Source organism: Schistocerca piceifrons, chromosome X (genome assembly GCF_021461385.2).
Source record: "Schistocerca piceifrons isolate TAMUIC-IGC-003096 chromosome X, iqSchPice1.1, whole genome shotgun sequence".
Classification (NCBI taxonomy): Eukaryota; Metazoa; Arthropoda; class Insecta; order Orthoptera; family Acrididae; genus Schistocerca; species Schistocerca piceifrons.
Window position 1 is genome coordinate 413,921,207 of NC_060149.1, and position 21,019 is coordinate 413,942,225.

The following is a 21,019-nucleotide window of genomic DNA, read 5'->3' on the forward strand; positions in this document are numbered from 1 at the left end:
GATAAGAAGCAAACAATCGAAAAGTTTGATACAATGACGAAGCCTGGCATGAGGCTCCCACTCGGCAGTGTTTACACCACAATAATCGATTCCAGCCGCCTTCTCTTTCAGTTTCAAAGCACCTTACATACACTCAAATTTCTTAATATGTAAGCATTATGTTTTTCTTGGGGAAACAACTGTTCGAAAAATTTGATAGCAGAAGTAAACAAAGTCTCAAAAAGTTTTGAAAAATTGGAAGTGTCGGTTGTTGCAAGCAAATTTTTTCTCAAATTCTCACGTATTACCGTCTTTTAAAAGTAAATGATCATTTTTCTCATATGAACTAACAAGCTGCAAATGAAGTGGTGTTAGGATATTTCTAACATGGCATCACAGGGGCATAACTCAGCAACATCATGATGTAATCATTATTCTGTGAGTCGGAATATCGAACAACTCATTTTAATTATTCAGTGGAATCACTCCATGCGAGTTATTGATTTGTGGCTTCGAAGTGAGAGAGGAATCATAGCTTTCACATTTTTATTTCTGTGAAGGTGTACTGGGTAATGGCTGCTCTATCGATGTAGCGCCGAGATGAGGTGGGATACTGTTAACCTGACACTAAATAAGTGAGAGGCAGATTATGGCAACCAGATAACATTCTTCCAGAGAAGGCTTCCATGTCGGTGTCACTATGTATTACACAAAAGGAAACATGTCTCATTTTGGGAAGGTTACAGGAATCCGTGTAAAATTTAGAATACATTATAAAGGTTAGTCAGGAGCAGTTTGTTTGGAAGCAGGCGCCAGTGAGTGCAACATAAAACCGATGTGACTGTAGCTCGTCGCTCTCGAGCCGAGGTACCCGCGTGTCAGGTATCAGTAGGTAGGGGAATGGGGATTCACCAGTGTGGGTGGCTCCACTTCGACCCAGCCCTCCCACCCTCCTCTTTCACGGAATGTTCGGCGTACGTGAATCTTCCACTCAAACCTGTAGTGCGTAGGCTACGCGAGGGTTGCGGGGGCGCAAGAACTGCAGGCGAGAACGGCGGGTGGAGGGTAGAAACGGGTCGCACGCGCGCCGACGCCGCTCGCTGATTGGTCGCCGCGGGCTTCGATAGCGTCCCGGGCGCTCATTGGCGGAAGCGCGGCGCGGCACCGGGGGTGGGGGGCCGGCGTCGGTAGGGGCCGGCGCAGCGCAGATTATAAAACAATTTGGCCGGAGCGGCGGCACTCGCAAGTCGACCTCCGGAGCCGCAGGCGCAGCGCAGAGCAGCCCAGCCAGCCGCAGCAGCATGGTCCGAGCTTGTGCACAGCTGGCGCTCACCGCCGCCACCCTGGTCGCCTTCTGCGCCGCCCTACCGCAGACTGTCATGGCCATTGACTTGAGTCGCCTGTACGGGCACCTCAGTGCCAAAAGGAACGGTGAGCATCTCCCGCGACAAGCACCACAGTGCACCAACAACGCACAGAAACTACGAGCTCGACAATGATGTATCTTACACTGTTGCTCACTGTTTCACACTTTGTTGGTCTGTTTCTTTCCTTTTTTTTCTTTCCGTTGTCTTTTCTTTCTGTTCTCGACGAGCCACCGAGCACATGGCGACGTCATTTTGCTTTTAATTGTCACTATTTAACGTTTGGAGTGTGATATTTTGTGTTCCATTACTGTCTAATGCCTTTCAGGGTAATGCACACCCTGCGTACAGCACTAGCACGTAAATCTGGTATTGCAGGATAGTTGTATTTTTTACCGATTTGGTACTAAATTCATTTAATATATCGGTAACAATAGGAACAATCCTTATTTAACGCAGCTGAGCATTTATCACTGACAGAGTTTGGTACACACGCAGATTAGATTCAAATGTCTGTTACTGCTACCAATGTACGCAGGGTATCGACACAATACAGAGATAACAGAAAACATGTCAGTAAATTGTGAAGTCTCCACTAGCTGTTATCAATTAATCAGCGTTAGTCTTTCGTTTCATGTATTGTGATTTGCTCAACTATCAACTTTTTTCTTTTCTTCTTCTTTCTCTCTCTTTTCACTATAAAATAAAATAACAGAGAATACATTTATATGTCATCACAACAAATTTATATGTACATAACAGATAAAAGTCTTGAAACACTATTGTCACACTTTGTTGCACTTTTCTTGCACCTCACTGCACCCGTACCCGTTACAGCACCTTCTGGACAACGCACCTCACTTCGCACCGCACATGTGATCGCATGCATGGGAAATGTCTGCAAAAACGATGTGGAACACTTCGTAATTTATGTCCTAAAATTTAAGACTTTGTTGCATTTAAAAGTATATATTAAGCATTTTGTGCTGATTGTTATCTAAAGAAATTACGATGCACATTGTAAACAGAATATTTTTGATATCTGTTAAGAAAAGCTTTTCGTGTCTGAGAGGGATAGCCTTTTCAAGATGAGTTATTTAAAACCAAAGAAATAGTATAATGATGTGGCAGTGCACGGGCAAGTACATTTTGTGCCAGCGAATTTGTTGTAAGTAGCAATAACTGAGATGACTGTTTTCAAATCACATGAGACATTTTCGACCAGCTGGACTGTGAATGGAAGAGAACAACAGGTGCTGGAAATGACAGTCTCCTGCCTTTTACATTGGGATGATTGAATTAAGGAGCTGATCTAGGGGAGAGCTTCGTCTTAAAGGAGATGTGAGTTACTGGATAGCTTGAGAATCACAGCCTCAAGGCGGGGATCGATAGATCCTGGAAAATAACCTGACCCCGGGGATTGCCACGGCGGGAGCAACAGTTGGCCTTCTGCTGGCTGGTCTTCCCGGGCAAGCTCTGGCGTTAAAGTTGATATCCTACTGCCATTCGTTGGCCTACGCCTTTCTCTACAAATTCCCTTATCAAATAGTCCCACTTTGACAGCAAATATTGTTTTATATGTAAATGACTCCATACGCGACGACCTGGCAACTCTACGTATCTGCATGAATCGATGAGAGGCTCTGATAGTCGATGACAATTTGCCAGGTACCGTTGCGTATGAAGTCCGACGTGAAAGAACAAGTTCAGAAGCCAAAACTGGTAAGTACGAACCAATTTAATTGTAAACTACTAGTAATAATTTCTATACTATTACTTTTTACGAGGAAGATGAGTCAATAAAAGCATTTAGAACGTAATATGCGGATAACTGGCCTTCAAATTGAGCACAGCGTACTGTTGCAACGTACATACGTCGGTGCGTTCGCATCGACAAACTAGGGTATTATGATAATTGGTCATCTTAGACAAGCCATTTCTCAGATATTTTAGATATCAGTCACTTTTTTCCTCTCAAAATTTACTCCTGTAACTTGTAATCACGTTCTTGTACTCGATGAAGCGGTTTTTCCCATCTCATTCTAATACAACAAAGGAAAACGTACTGAAGATAGATAAGTTAGGATGAGCTTATTCATAAGAGGACATTACTTCTCAAAACGTCTCCAGAAAGCTCCGTATCAATATTAATATCTGGTAACATAAAGAATAACCGAAAAATCAATGTCATGTCGCTCATGTGGACGATGCATTGGAAAAGATGACGAATCATCAAAACATATGCAGCCAGAACAAAACGTCTCGGATAGCAAATCAGTTCTGCATAAAACCAAGTGTTACGTTGTAAAATTTGATTTAGGCGCAACAATTCATTCAAAGCTGTTACTTAAAACGACGGATTGCAGTAAGGCCTAATACTTCGGTCAAGCCCACTGAAATTTTATCCTACACTTTATGATGTGGTGTAGGCAGTCGTAGACTCGCGAATAACGATGAAAAAAGCCGCTTAACGTGCGCGTTCTTGGTTATCTGTCTGAAAGCTAGAATCTGCTGTTGGTCTTGAAGGCAGCTGTAGTTTGGACAGCTGGAAAGAAATTCTGTGACCGGGCCAGTCCTGCTCTGCAGGCTTGTCTTCAAGACAGGCATCAATCGTTATCAGCGAGTGGCTTCACAGTCCACTGAATAATCATTCTTACATGCACAGGTATCTCTGAAACATCGAAATATTACATTGTTCCAATCACAAGTCTAACGTCCACTTAGACACTGAATAACGCATAATTGGTCGTTTCCTCAAACAACTAGCTGTGCCGTTTTTTTCCAACGTTCCAGTTTCCTAGAAATGAAAACCTTTTCACAATTTTCATTGACGTAAGTTTGGTTGAAAAAATAATATGTAGAATAAAAATACTCCTTCATGTTATCTAAGGTCATCATTAAAATCTACTAGTTATACCACAGACGGATATTAGGAAAACAATAATTTATAAAACATCCATGGGGCTCGATCCGAAACACTACTTAAAACTTCGTTCAATGATTTACTACACCAGTATTTTTTTTATTATAATGATCTTTGTTGATCTTCCACGGTTGCTGCAGTTAAGCAAGTACCGCGTAACGGGCAGTTTCATCAGCGACGATGAAAAGTCTCACTCTTTATATAGTTTACTTTCGTACAGAATATCGAACGCTGATGGAGAAATGATGATAATATCTTCCTTCGTGGTGTGCAGCATTAGGTAATTTCACCCTATTTTGCATGCATACGCACCACCACAGGCACTACTACACACGTACCACTGAAATCCTCCTGGTACATTACACAAGAATTTGGAGAATGATGCAACCTCTGCTGCAGATGAAAATCCATACTTGATTTATTGACACAATAGTGCTCAGTAGTTCTGGAACAAAATGATCGTCATTTACCTATTGCACTGGCATGGTTTGCTAACGCACCAAAATTTTTATTGGCAATTTATTTTAGCATGAATTGCAAAACATTTACGATTCTGTACGATAACTGTATTGATTTCATCCAATTATTTTACTGAAGTGTGCATGAATGGAAAAATTTTAAGAAAGAAATGGTTAAGAAGCGTGAAATTCAATCCAATTTTTCTGTTGGAGATTTTCTGTAAATCATACAGCTATGTTTCAGTGTGTAATAATCAGATGATTGCCAATTATAAGAGATTAGAAAAGAACGATGTCATAATTAAACTCTATGTTTGAATCATATGGCTATTAGGAAAACAATAATTTCTAAAAGAAGGACATGTTATATCAATAGCTTAAAAATCAGTTTTATGTTTTCACAACAGGTTCTTTTACCGAAGGGACAATAAAGACGATGTCTGTTAAACACTGGGTTCAACAGTGAGAGTGAGTTACCCACAAAGCATCTTCTGTATAGCAGATATTACAGGAAAGAGTTCACACTGTGCATAAAACCATGATATCATTGCGGTTAGCTATACAGGATGTTTGTTTTAACTTGAGACAATAAATATCCCGAAAACGACGTATGGTACCAAAAAACGTTCAAAGGGAAAAGCTAGTACTGCTCGAGCGTTTGGGATCCCTATCAGGTCGGATTGAGAGAGGACGTAGAAGCAATACAGAGGCGGGCTGCTAGATTTGTTACTGGTAGGTTTGATCATCACACGAGTGTTACGGAAATGCTTCAGGAACTCGGGCGGGGGTCTCTGGAGGAAAGGAGGCGTTCTTTTCGTGAATCGCTACTAAGGAAATTTAGAGAACCAGCATTTGAGGCTGACTGCAGTACAATTTTACTGCCGCCAACTTATATTTCGCGGAAAGACCACAAAGATGAGATAAGAGAGATTAGGGCTCGTACTGGGAGTGGAACAGGGAGAGAAGATGCTAGTTGTGGTACGGGATACCCTCCGCCACGCAGCGTATGGTAGATTGCGGAGTATGTATGTAGATGTAGATGTAGTATTAGTAAAGAGGACATCTGTCTGTGCTATACCACATCTCCGTGTGCGGGGTCAGCTTTGTACGTTCAGATGCGAACTCCCATTATTTTTTTTTTTTTTTTTTTTTTTTTTTTTTTTGCATATTCGGATTCTACGTCAAAAGAAAGTAGAGTTTACTGAAGCCATTGTTTCCCATTCACTGTAGATGGCGCTGTAATCGACAAATACCTGTTTTCACATTTAAGAACCGACGCATGTGATTCTACATTTCATTTACGATGTAAATGTAAACCTTTATGTCCTGCACTTTACTCCACAATAGCTGAAGAGGCATTGAATCGCGATTTGACTGGGCGCTAGATAGGTAGACGTGGGCCGGTAGCGTGGCCTGCCAGGTCACACTACCTTACGTGGCCGGGTTTTTTCTTGTGTGGGGTATCTGAAGGAAAAACGGTATGCAGAAGTACCTACGACCCGGCAGCACATGACAGAACGTATCAGAAATACTTGCACAAACATTCCACCAGACACGATTTTACGTTGTGTATATACATTCCAAGCACAAATTAATAAATGCATCGAAATTGAAGGTCATCAGTTTGAGCATTTATTGCAAGTTACAGTTATGGTGGGAGACAAGGGGACTCACCCAAATCAAGCACTCGAATGGTGAGAGGCAAGAAGACTTGTCGGTATCAACAATCCCGATGGGAACAAAAAACTATTGTGTCCATGATGTTGTTCTTGGATGACGCTAAACGTAGTTTCTAACCAGCCTATTGAAACGGTTAACCATAATGCGCTGTACAATAAAATTTGCAATACTAATATAAATTTAAAATATAAATATCAACTGTTAGAGCGCAAGGTATACATTTACATCGCAAATGAAATATAGAATCAAATGTGTTGGTTCGTAACTGCAAAAGCAGGCACACTGCATATTTGTCGGTTACAGCGTCATCTACCACGAATGAAAACAATGCTTTCATAAGCCGTACATATTTTTTGGCGTAGAATTCTAATAAGCTATGAAAATTGAGTTTTCTATTTGGAAATACAAAATTGACCGTGCCTAAGCAGGAGGAGTGGTTAGTAGGTGACCAGTTGTAGCACGGACAGATGTCCCCTTTACTAACATTAACCTTCCACCTAGAACATTTTTTTCGTCCGATCCGCCGTTTTCGAAATATTTATTTATCTCAAGTTAAAACAAAAATCCTGTATATTCGACTGACAGCACCACATTCTGTGATACTTTCCCACCATTATTTGCAGCAGCAACTATAAATATGTTTGCTCCAGCTGGAAAGCATCGAAGATACCATTCTGATGAAAATGCACTTAGAGAGGTATCAACATCTTAACAATGTTTACTTGTAGTTTCTAAGATTATAAAAAGAAATCGATGTATTGCTATTTTAACCATGTATTTTTAAATATTTTCTATTTGTTCAAGTAAGTAATAATATAACATTCTGAAATTTGGATTAATTGTAATAACTTATCAAAATCAACTTTTCCCTAAGTGTTGATATATAAAAGCATCTGAAAGTTTCATAATTTCGAACACTCGCAACATCGCATGAGGATATTTCATTCAGTCCATCATGTAAATATGTTTAGTAGAATCATTTTTTTTCACTTGCTGTTCATTGCGCTCAAGGTTCACCAGAATTTTCTGAATAAACAAGGCTTCTGGATGTCCCACTATAATAATCCTCATTCCCCTCCTCACTTGACTTGTGAGCGTTATCCACTGTCATTCCTAGCTGTCGCCAAAGATTATAGTGCATTCACATCCATTGTAAGACATTTTAGGCCGTTTTCGTTGCGTTTTCCGACGCGTTTTAATGCAGTAGCCGTATAATCTACATTCCACTGACCACTGATACACTGATAGCAATGTTCTTGTATTTCTGTAACAAAAACAAAAACTGTAGATATTAAAATGAGAGATAATGTAAATCATGCGAAAAGGATACGGTACCGTCTCAGATTATGAACTTTACCCGGTTTCTGCAATATTTCCCGCTATTTCTAGCTTGTAATGAATATACTGAACGCCCGGACTCTTCCATTTTTAACCGCCCCATAGCAATTAAGAAATATTTTTCGGCACTGGTCACTCTTTAACCAATCATGTATTTAATGTTCCATAAACTACACAGGGTAAATTTTTATCTGGTGTAGTATCATGTGTTACCGCTAGCGATCAGTTGTAGGTGGCGGAAACTCTTAAAAATGTAGGGAACACCTAACCGTCGAGAATTTCTTGAATGATCCTACGATTCAAAAATCATTATCCGAAGCAGTCACATTAACGACCCAAGCGACAAGCAACCACGACAATTTCTGCAATGTACTACTACATTTAGGCATATAAAATTTACTGTGGTAGCGGTACATAAATTTTCAAGTTCATGGTTATCACACAAGCTCTACAGTAATGCCGAAACAATGATGGGGCTTAAACAGGTCCTTTGCTGAGATGAAAATCACAACCGGTTATTGTAGTAATAGGAAACGTCTTGTAACGGCAACGTCCATCTATCATTGTTTCACTTATGCAGACATTATTAAAATGCTTACTGGGCGATATTACACTGCATCGGGTTAATTGAAGCGCAGAATAGATTTAAAATAGTTAATCTGGAAAGAAAACTGAATTTGTCAATGGAAGTTTAAACAGTGGATTGCAAAGTGATCTGTGCTTTATATGGGACACGGTACCGGGGTAATTTTAACAGGAAAGTGAAATGGAATACAATCCTTCCGGTCTACCAACTTTTAGCTCGTTTAAGCATGAATCAATGAGTTTTGACTTCGCCCCACTCAGACTAATGAGAGATGCGTGGAATGAGACGTTTCCCATTAGGGCGAAACCTCTGCTTGGGATATATCGCAGTCGGTCGTTGTTCTAGGCTTTAATAAATACTTTCAGCGGTAAGCCACTCTCTCATGTTACACAAGTATCCAATTACAGAGCGTTACATTTGATATATATCATACTGAACTGTAGCATTCAATGGTTACGAAGCACCACCTCAGATTTTAGTATCCTGTCTAATATACATGAAATGTATTCGCAGTTGCGTAAGACGGGAAATCAGGGTTCGAGTCCCGGTCCGGCAAAAATTTTCGTTGTCGTCATTCCCTTATACAGCTTATGGTTTAAACAGTGGATTCATGCATTTCAAAACAGCTGTAGTCACCGCAGGGCCTATTCTGCGGTCATGCATGTCCGAAGGAACGTCGCATCGCTCTTTTCAACAACATAGTCACTTCACTATCATATTCCTGTCTTTAAAGCGAGCATTCGAGACGAAGCAAACGTTATCATTTACTTTTAACTGAACGAGTTTAAATACTTCTTAGTCCACGTATTATTGAAAGTTGTAGCTTTTATCATAGCTAATGTAGAGCAAATGCTCTGAATTGGGGGGGGGGGGGGGGGGGGAATGGTGTGGAAGAAGGAGGACGTGGGGGGGACGGGGTTTACGAATTAGTGAGAAAATTATTAATTAGTCCCTAATAATGGTGCATACCGAGTCAATACAACTTAGCTCAACGGACCCGTCAGTATGTATAATGCTTAAACTCAATATGCACTGTTCCCCTCGTTTCTAATAATTAAACAAAGAATTTCTAATAGAGCGTGAGGAGCGATCGCCAGTTATGTTCATAGGACTGCTTTTGAGAAACCCATTCCTACCTAGAACGACGGTGAAAAGTCTTTGGTAAAATCTAGTAACTTAATAGTCAGTTAAATAAGCGTTTGATAAAATTACTCCAGATCATTTTGTGGATATGTAACTAACATAACCTCCTGCTGCCGTTCACGGATCTAATTTCACTACTTTTCACAAAAAAACATCCGATAAAGAAATACGTAAGCGGTTCCATGTGGATTTAATATGTGGAATAATCAATTTTAAATTTGTGGTTTTAAGTCCTTCAAATGTTTTATAATTTTCATACTGTTATACGTGCTAAGAGAAGCATATAAAGACATCTGTTACCTATTTAACGTATACCTTATAATTTTGTGGAATAATACGCGCTTCAATATACTAAATAAGATGAAACTGCAGACAACTCCGCTACGTTCTTCAGCGCCGTTTCCATGTTTTCCGTAGCTCGAAGTAACTATTTGAAATGTGCTTTGCTGCTGCCATCTAAATTGCGGACTCTAAGTAAATAAGATGCCTCAGGGGAACACAAATTTCTACAGAAAATTAATGTCTTCTTGTGCGTCTGTTGCGCATATAGAATTTATTTGTGCTTTCATTGTACAAAAATCATTGTAAAATGTCACATTTATATGATTTTAGATGTTTCATGAACTGTAAGTTTCTTTGTACTTTCATTCTTATATTAAATCCAGTTTTCTAAAGTAATTTTATAATATATCCTCAATACCATTATCAGGGTCATTGCTGCCAAAGTATCATCGTAAACATTCTTTCGCAATGTTTCACACAAATGTATTTGATGTGTCGAATACATGAAGACGCAGCGCATGATATCAGAGAGCATATCATAGACAGCCGAAATATTCATGTTGAAACCTCACTTTCCTTGCTTTGTCCTTTAAGCCACAACCGTTATCTTTCAATTCTTGCTCAGGATACAGTTATTTGTATCTCACTTCTGTTCTCTAAAATCTTAGTCATTATGGGAGGAGATCCTAAATGAATAATGCGAGGTATTCTTTGATATTCCATACTGGTGCTGCGACGCCATAACGCTTAAATGGGTATATTAAAAAAAAAAAAAAAAACTAAATTCTACAATCTGTTCTCTGTTTTTCCAATTGTTTTTTTTTTTCTATCTACTCTGCTCGGGGCACCCTACACGACGCCTGAGCCTCGTATAATACGTTGATTGTTGATCATTGTTCACGCAGAGTTATGGCTGCAATGTTTAAAAAATGGGAAATCCTCGAGACTAGAGTAACATTGTTACAAAATCTAAGTGATCTCCACTACTAACTGCCGTGAGTTGAAAGTTAATCCACCAACACAGAAGGAATAGTGATAGCTAATCTCACGTAACAGTGTAAGTAAATGGCAGAAACATTATATGCATGTTTTTTCATCGTCTGTAGTTAAACTGTGCATGACACAGAGGCCACAAGAACTGATGGTACATTTTGTAGAGAACAGAAACTGCTAACAGTAAATAAAAAGTTTAAATGAGATCCTGACGGTGAAAAGAAAACTGTTACAAAATTCCTAGTTCAGATTTTCTTGATTCGTCGAAAGTTGCGCAGATACTACTCTTGACAAATTCTTTAAAAGTTAATGTTTAATAAACCCGTTATCCAGCGCAACAGTAGGAAGGAAACAGCAATAGTCATGAAATCCAGCTTTTCAAAGAAACTGAAATCACGGACCTAGAGGCAAACTCTCTGCCTTCAGATTACCAGGCCAACTTCAATTGTGTAAGATCCTTTCTGCACAGTTTATAAAGAGTTACTTGTAGAATAACAATAATTTCATGTGAAAGAAACCTCAAGTTTCCCTCCTTCTCCTTATTTCGAAAAGTGTACGAAACCGCACACTAAAGGCACGTATCATACTATGAAACATAGGTAGATTGTATCCTAATTGCCGTTGTCAGCATTGCAGGAGGCAAAACGCTTCTTTAGAACAATTTTTCAGAGAATTTTTTTCTCGTTTGCATAGGCTTATTTTGTGACACTTCTAATGCAAAGATCATTTCTTTCATTGTGTCTGTTTTCTTAAATCACTTTATCAAACTATAATTAACTTCTGTATTATTTCCAGTTTTGAATTTGAACGTTTTAGTCATATTAGAATATTACAGATAGAAAGAGTCAGTAGGATAATGATATGGATACACTGCAATACCTTGTGTTTGTTTCATTTACACGTAAAGTGTGCAGTACATGCTTGAATATTTAAGTGCCACATTTGGTAACTTCCTGGTGAAATGCAGCGACACATACACCCCCCATAAAAAGTGACAAGGCTATACGCGTGAGTTCTCCGCACTTGTATATGCGTTCTGACAGACTGCCTTATAAGGCAAGATCCTGTTGATTGAGGTGTGTTCTTATCTTACTGATACCTGGAAACCAGCGTACCCAGTAAATTATGGGAAGATATACAGTTTCCTGACAGTGATCAATTTTTTCCTATTTTACTAAATTACAACCAGAAATGAACACTATGTTCAGTGTACGACAAAGTGTTAAGGTGAAGAGGGTATGAACCACAGAAACTTGTCTACTATTTCAACAAAACAGAAACATGAACCAGATATTTACACAGCGTATGATGTTTGGGAACAGAAGAGCAAACCGAAGCAATGACAATTTCAACATTGCGCTTTCCCTCATCGGCAAAGACGACGTGTATATAAACATCCTACAGCTAAATTCCTTTACAGAGTTACTGCTGGTTGCATTATTCCATAGACTACAACATTTTAACATGTCGTTATACAAGTGTTTAGAAAATGTAATCTGTTAGCAACGTGTGTAGTCAAGAATATATATGAATGAAAACAAGTCGAAATCGGATACGTGTCTGCTGTGATACAACCAATAATGTTTGTTCCAGATAATATTCAGTTTACGTCACCCTTTTGAGATATTATAATTTTCATTCTTTGTCTCTATCATGTAGTTTCTCAACATTTTAACATTGTTGTAAACAGGTTCCGCATTGAGCAGGATTTAGATTATGTGGACATAAGATCTAAATCATTTTGTGGGTCTCTCAACCCGTCTTATTGAATTCTGCGGGAATTCCACATGTGAAGCGGACGATATTTCCTTCGCTGTCCCTGGTATCATCTATGAATATATTATACGTCTTTTAATCAGGGGAATATATAGCCATAAACCTTTCCCTCTTGTTTAATACAGATGATGATCTGATATAAATATATTGAAAAAAGAAGCAAAATCACGTAGTAGCGGTAAACTGACAAGCCGTGACTGAATTGAACGTAAGGCGGTAAATTACAAATTCACTTCGCCGTATGAGTAAACTGACATTTTTAAGTTTCTAGTGGAAATGATCTAATTTTTACAATTAAGACGGGATGAAACTGGCATTACGTTAATTTCATATTTATTAATTTACGTTACAAAATTTCAGATTGATTAGACTCCCTTTCATGAATATTTCGCCTCTGAATGGGCATCGCTCAGTGGAAAAGTCAATGTCACAGTTCGTTTATATTACACATCTGTCCTTTATTACCAGTATTCTTTCATTTAAAAAAATAACTTTTATTGCCTCACTCCCTCTCTTAATTGATTTTTCAGATACTGTTAGCGCAAAATGTTTGCGTGTACCTTGCACATACATGTAGGAGCGAAACTCGTCCCTTTTAATTATCGTCATATTGTCTATGTAATAGAGTTTCATTTTCTCTTCACAACAAGCTTACACGCGTAATTCAATTATACAGTTTGCAGTGCTAACAATTCATATTGATTACCTTATGACGCTACAAGAGGGAAGCTGTCCCTTAATCAGATACGGTGTAATTTATCAGCTGCGCCTGATAATCTAATTCTTATTGCTGTTGGCTCGTATTCCGCACAGCTATATGGAGAGCTCAGCTGATGGTACAATCTAACTTCGTAAATGCCCCTTACGTAAATTTGTATCCCTGCGTGTATTTCAACCAGATTTTTCGTAATTGGGAATTGGGAATGCCGTTCATTTAATCTGGAAATGAACAAACGAACAGTGTTTGAATAAAAGTGAAAGGCGTTTCACCCTTCACGATTGTGCATTGTTTTCGCAGAACCCTAACATTTCATTCATTATTTCCTTCTTGCTCCTTTGTTACTGGGGTTGCTAATTTCCTGTGTGTTCGGAATAGTACGACAGTTCTGTTTCTTGAAATGCGCGAGTAAAGCTACGTTCCTAAAATGAAAGGTCTCTTTTTCTCTTTATTGTATACAGTATCAAACATGACAAACAGCTAAACTTTCTTTACAAGAGGGACACTGATTTGTGGCTCCTTCTACGCTTTTTGACGTGAATGTGGGCCTGGATCGTCCATCGAGCCAGGATCCTCTGACCGAGTGAGGTAGCTAATCACACAAGATCGTCATTCGGAAAGAGCCGAACTGAAAACCCGTCCGACCATCCAGATTCCTGTTTTTAGTCTTCTCCGTCAATCGGTTAAGCTGAATAATGGGAAGGTTGCTTCAAGAAGGTCGCCGCCAATTTCTTTCCCCATACTTGGCTAGTCCATGTCCCCTCCATCTCTAACGTCTGTATTTGATGAAACGTTTAATCCTAATCAGCCTCCTCTGCCATCTTTTCCAAGCCACTGACAAATGTTCGTTTCCATCTCACTAAGAGCTCTCAAAATTTGTTCCACTTTCCTAGGTGCCCTGTCAGTTACCTGTGGAAAACATTTTCAGTGAGATATTTTACCTTAAGAGATTTGGCAAAATATTCTGGTTCAAGTCCCCTCCCAGCACGCAGTTTTAATCTGCCAGAAGTTTCATAATACTGTACACGTCGTTCCAAACTGAAAGATTTATTCTGGAAGTAAAGTTTCACATTCGGTCCGCATAAGGTAGAGCGTCTGCGTGTTGGAACACGACAATGGGACAGAATTCTGTTACTGCGTTCGATACTGCCAGAAAACATCACATGTGACACAACGGGATTCAAAGGAGTTTTCGTCAACAGTCTGGATTTATTACGATGTACTGATGCTGTAGATATAAACCTGTAATTAAGGAACATCATACACACGAATGTGATATGCTGTATTTGGTACATTTCTAATTAAGTTTCTAATAAGATAGTGCACACTCACATGACGCTCAGAAGGGCCATGTTCTCGGGGAATAGCATAAAATTCTTCTTGTTTGACGTGCCAATTTGCTATACACGTCGTCGAGAGAATGTATATGTCTTCTGATTGCTAGTCCTCTGCCATTAAATGAAACGCAAGTTTATCCAGTGAACCAGGTAAACAATAAACCTGATACAGCCCAAAAGCTTATTGATACGACATAATATCAGTTCATAGAATGTGAAGCAACTCTGATTATATAGCGGTAATTTTATAGTTATTGTATCAAACTTTAATCGATTATTTATATTCCCATTAATAATTTTTGGTGTCATAATCAGTTTCACACTAAATATTCAGACGATGTTGCGATTTATTTCTGTATAAATGTATTTGTAACTGAATAGTGCTTGTATAATGAAGTATGGGCCAACGCGAAAAATCTTTAATTAAATGAAACAGTTTAACTACCATACACGTCGTCAGGGTATTATAATAATCCCGGCGGAGACTGCTGACATAATAAAATAAATGTCGCCTAAGGCGATTAGAGCTTCCCGGCAGAAGGGGCCCGGGGACTGTCAGCGGTGAAGTATGTGGCGAATGCATTAGCTGATTGAGTTAATACATCGCAGCCCTCTCCGACTTGAGTGGCGGTTAGGGCGACGGCTCCCCGCCTCTCCCTTCCAACACCGACGTTTCAGACGTTCAAGTGTTTGACAATTCCTATGAAATCGAACACTGAACAATTTATCTGAAGTCAACTACAACGACGAAGGATTGTGTAAAAAGTAGTATTCTTTCACCACGTGATTAATTAAAATCAATATGTTTCAAAAATGATTACTATCACTAATAACAGAAAAGGAAGGCAGGCAGGAGATCAACGTCTTGTCATCAACGTGGCCGTTACTGACGCAGCGCAAGCTGAGTTTGACAAGGATTGGGAATGTTATCGACGACCTTCCGTTCGAAAGAACGATCCGGGAATTAGTCTGACGTAATTTAGAGATACTGCGGAGTACCGAAATCTGAATCTGGCCATGGACTTTTGAACCCCATTTCTTCCGAACATGACATCTTTCGGAAAATCGACAATAGAACCAAAAGGTGCCATACAACACATTTTATGTGGGATAAGAACAAGCCTTTGATTTTTAAAATGTCTGCCTATAGTAAATATTTAGCTCGGTGTCAAAATAATATCATCCTGAACTTGTTCCCGTGGAAGTACCATTTATCTCCCAACCTTCTATTGATTTTTACTCATTGCGCACACAATGCAACGTAATATTATTTCCATATATAGAGAAATATTCTGTATCCAGCAATCTCACTGAGTGATGTGAGGTAGTGGTTAGCACAGTAACTCGTATTTGACTGGATGATCGTTCAAATCAACGCCCGTACATCCTGATTTAGGTTTTCCGTGATTTCCCCAAATCTCTCCACGCAAATTCCGTGATACTTCCTTTGAAACGGCACCTTTACATCCGAGCTTGTGTTCCGTCTCTAATGACCTCCATTTCGACCGGGTGATAAATCTCAATCTTCCTTCCTTCGTTCCTTCCAGTACTCTCCCGGTCTGGAGAGTATGAAACATTTCCCGTCTTCATTAAAAAAAAAAAACCTTGTATAAATAGCCTATATCGTTCATGTAGTTGCGTGATTTTCAAGTTCATATCATAGACTGGCACTATCCCTCCAACTGATACCACAACGAAAATAAATCGACGGCATAACTCTAGTTCTTGGGATAAAACTTAAAAAAAAAACACTTCCGTTGTGAAACTAAACTCTAAATTAAATATTCGTACCTTACTCTTCGTAACTGTTGTTTTTATCTAATCTGATGATGTTTCATGAGATAAATGAATTCAAAGACCTCAAAAATTGGTAGTTTGCCGTCTCCAGCATAGTCAACACGAATCATTGTCATTATTCTAAACAGAAATATTTCAATTTCTCAGTCGGAAACTCTCTTGCGGATGACGGTTCAGCCACGTAAAAGTGGTAGACATGGCAAACATAAGCTGAGTTAGCGTCCACTTTAGTAAATGAAATTATCTGGTCAAATAGATTGCAGCAATGGTTAGTTTTCTTAGCACTACTATGGAAATATAGCATATTATGATTCATCTTGAATGTAGTGAATATTCCAGACGGTATCTAATGACTGTCTTGTTTCTAGTCATATTTACTTTCGTATAAAAACTCTGTTACTAAAATAAAAGTGACATTGATTTTATCGCACTTCTCATTCGTATAATTTTCACGAGGTGAAACTGTTTTATGTTAATGAAAGACAGGTAGAAATTATGTCACCCTTTATCCAGGATATTGGTATATACTTGATAATACGTGCAAAACTGAGTTTGATTTAGGATCAGTGACCATTAATTGACTATTTTTAGCGTCCCTTGTCTATTTAAAAAAAACTGACTAAGCAGCTATAAGGTGAGAATACGTCAGACTGAAATTTATCCCTAGTACGCGAAAAAAATCAAATGATTCACAACGAATTTTTTGCGAGTTACAGGAAGAGGATTGTAACCTGGTTCCACAAAACCCTGACATAGATCTTATGGAGATACTTATATTGTAATAAGAGAGAGCATTGTTAATTAAGAGCCTTTGACCAAATCAATTGGGGTAAAATATTATTTCGTGATTACAAAACATGCCAGAGCTATGTGGAGTTTTAACCTGCCCGATGAACTGCTACACTCTGGTCGGACCACGCTGTAAAATTGGAAGCCACATCGGGAATCCAGCCAGAGATAAAAGCCGCTCGTTGCTGAAATTCCAGTGATTCATTTCTGTTACTGTTCCAACTGAGCTATATACCCGCCGTGTATACGTAATCAGACTAAAATGCATATCAAGCTACATAAAAGATGAAATACGCTCTACACGGTTCTATTGTTATTGACTCACGGTTACATGAGCAGATTTGTGATCTGCAATGACGCTTCCTTTTGACGTTCAGACAGAAATTCATTTATATTACCTCTCATTCATTTCCCCTCAGCAAAAGCAGGACATATCGAAATTACGTGAAAATATACAAAACATAGACACGCAATATAAAGTCGGACACATGATGTTCAGGAGGGCAGTAGTCGAAAGAGAGGCAATATGTCAGCATGTGGTACTTTGTCAAATAACATGACAGTTAGTCGACGAACATGAGTAACGAGGGATGTGAAGCCGACTGCTAGTTTCTTATGCTTCTTTGCCTTTTTTTAGTAAGACTTATAAACTCATCTCGGAAAAGGCGTTTTATACAAATCGGCAAGGCAACAATATTAAATCTCGTATACTGAAAACACCCTGAAATAATGTAACACGGAAGACACTTGGTCTATTTCAGACATACATTACCAATAAATTACGAAGCTTGACCTCGATTCACTGGATGACGTGATTTAAACTAGTATCTCACTAACAGTTTTGTATTACTTTTCGATGTCTGCAGACATTTGGTCACCACAAATCGCGCATAGTATCTTTTACTTTTACTACACGTTTCCTCAAAACACTAACTCCAGTGGTCCTGATATCGATTTGCTTTCCATCGCTTTCTAATGTAGATCTACGACCTGAATCACTGTACCATTATTTTTGGATTAATCGAAAAATTTGTTGTATATCTGTCGGTTTTGTGTTTTAGACATATGGTGATGTATACTTTATTGTGTTAAAGCGAACTAAAAACAAAACAGTGAACCCACAAGTTCTGAAGAGGCGTTGCAGAAGGTCATTACGTTGTCACCAGATTTGTCTGTTGTCGTGATATCGTTGGACTTCAGTATTTTGGATAGTAAACTTTGATGCGATATTTGCTCTTACTTTAGGCATAAACACTTAATATGGAAATAGCCATTAACGGTTTTAGACTATCTTCAGACTCTATATCACAAAGGCTGCCTTTAGCAAACAAAGCGTTCAAAATATGCTAAACTTAGTACTGCACATCTTGTGAACTCTTTGTTCACCAAGTCCGGTCTATGCCGTATAGAACTTGGTAAGCTGCCAAAGTATGGCAGAAATTGGTTATTGTTATTGTCGTTCTACGTGATTGTGTTAAAAATAAAATAAATTTATCTGAGTTAGTCGTTTTCTCTGTAGATACAACAACGTTTTATCTAAAGAAAGTTCGATTTTAGTTGTGCTCTTGTAATTTTACGATCTTTTACAGCTGTCCGCATGAGCTTTTATATGGTTTCCGTCAAAACGACGTTGGTCGCGGGGAAACCTTTCATTATTTCTTGGTAGTGCCCGCAGTTTCTTTTTCATCTGGACGATGCTAAAGTTTCTGCCAACTTTATATCAGAAATTGCTGCAGCTAAAGGTTTCTGTCCTTCCGGACTGAGGGTCGAAGGCAGTTACACGGCCTCTGCTACGTCTATAGCGGACGTATACTCACCATAGGCTTTTAGCGTGTCCCTGCCGCACATCCGGAGACCGGTTGGCTCGCCTGAAGATCGATTCGGACGTTCGGCTCCGGGGAAATACACGGCCGCAGATAGGAACTTGAGCCCCTGTGTCTGCACCGAAATAGGTTTCTTTGAGTGACGAATGGGGCCTTCCTTGCTGACACTGAAATTCAATGCAATTCAGTTCTTGTTAGCGCTGGTCGTCATCAATCTTACACACGAGCATGCTAAACATTGGTGGCATTAATGCAGCGTTCTAGAGTTGGATTTCAAAATATATGCTTCTCACATGTGTTTGGCAAAGGAAGGCAGTAGGAATAAGAGATTTAGCAATCAGTGTTAAGTGCGTGACGGTATCGTGCTGCTGTCGTCGCAATTACAAAATTTGCAGATTATGGTTAGCAGTATTTAGAGTGAATACACCTGCAGAACACAGTAGGAAATTACTTCCAATAAACAGCGTATCCACTGTAGGATAACGAACAATGCCTTTATCGCCTACGTAATTATATGAAACATTATGGACGTAAAAGCTACATTAATTAAAATGAAGAGTTCATGGACCAGGAAGCTTACCCAGGATTTACGGAAGCAACCCATAAAATTGTTCATTTTCAGCAACGATAGTGTTGCTTAGAAATTACAGAACTGACATAGAAGAAATATATGTCACCAAAATCCTTTTCAGCATTAGACTGTGGTTCCTATTTATTTTTATACGTAGACATATGCTAGTTTCCGAAAGAATTTTTGGAACACTGACTCAGACTATGGAAACCTATGAACTTATATTAGTAGAGGAATTACCTGGAAAGTTTTATAATTGAATTTCCAAAAAAATGGAAACAGTAGACAGATAGAACTTCACATGAAAATTTATTCATATGGTTCGTAACGAAAGAATGATACACATTGTATTTCCCAAGATCGAAATTAAGAGCACTGGGTATGTCCTATGCATGATTTCATTGAAGGAAATTGGTAACGTACTCCAAACTGTGGCTGAATTAAAATAAATTTAAGTACAATAAAAAATGTATGATAAAAAATAGATGATCTTTATAGGAAGGGTGGAGAATCAGTTCACAAACCACAACTGCGGATTACACACTAGGCAAAACAGGAATAATAATAATAATAATAATAACCAAGATGAAGCATAAGACACGAAGCCGACAAGAAGAAAGGACAGAGGACCCGAAACAGAAACACAACGAGCGAATAAGGAAGTTTGGGCAGCAAGGAATGCAGAAAAAGGAATTGACCATGTACTTTAGTCTAACTGCGCTCTTCATGGGTAAAACACCAATAATAGTAACAATAATAAAAATAACAGGATGTACCATTAACCATATATTAAGGCTTCTGTACAAAAATATCATACCGAAAAAGAGACAAAGGCTGTCCTCTTGGTCTAAACTATCAGATATCTTAGGTTTTCGGCTAAATTATCTAATTTAATTCATGAATAGCTAAGAAATATAATATTTTAGTGTGCTACCATCTTTTGGACTTACGTCTGGGACAGAAATACTCCATGTGCCGATATGTCGGTTGTTAACGTTGCAGCCATCTTCAAGGCAAGTCGGTGACTGAATTCTGCGTCTCTAAGCGTCCCTATTTATACTCTGAAATGCTAAAAATTACGCGACGCAAAGATATAGCCTATTCTGGAGTAAAATACGCATGCGTCACAGATAACGCAATCAGAACAACAGTACCAGTCACAGATAACACATATGTGTCTAAGATAAAAAAAGTATTAAGCATCAAATTAGCAACACTACAGTGTTTACATAAAAATGTGATTAATTAATAAAATTTATGATAGGTGTTGAAATGCCAAGCAGCGAAGAATCAGAACCGTAATACCTTCTACGGCACAGACGTGAAATAATTGGGTTCAATGAATTTTTGAAAAGGCAATCCTTGTCTCAGTTGAGCAGGTTGTCTGCCAATAGTATTTACATTACTTTCTTGATTGCATACTCCCAATAGGATGAGGCTGTGGCAAGTATCACGACTCTCC

General features: G+C 38.8%; 1 protein-coding gene across 2 annotated transcripts in view; it reads left to right on the forward strand.

Moving 5' to 3' along the window:
• Positions 1-1,214: 1,214 nt before the first annotated feature.
• The window catches only part of LOC124721594 (IDLSRF-like peptide), a 220,561-nt gene continuing 200,756 nt past the window's right edge, over positions 1,215-21,019 (forward strand). For both annotated transcript variants that reach the window (XM_047246644.1, XM_047246645.1), the window contains exon 1: positions 1,215-1,410. In XM_047246644.1, the coding sequence (XP_047102600.1) occupies positions 1,281-1,410 (130 nt within the window). In that variant the 5' untranslated portion in view covers positions 1,215-1,280. The remainder of the gene's footprint in view (positions 1,411-21,019) is intronic.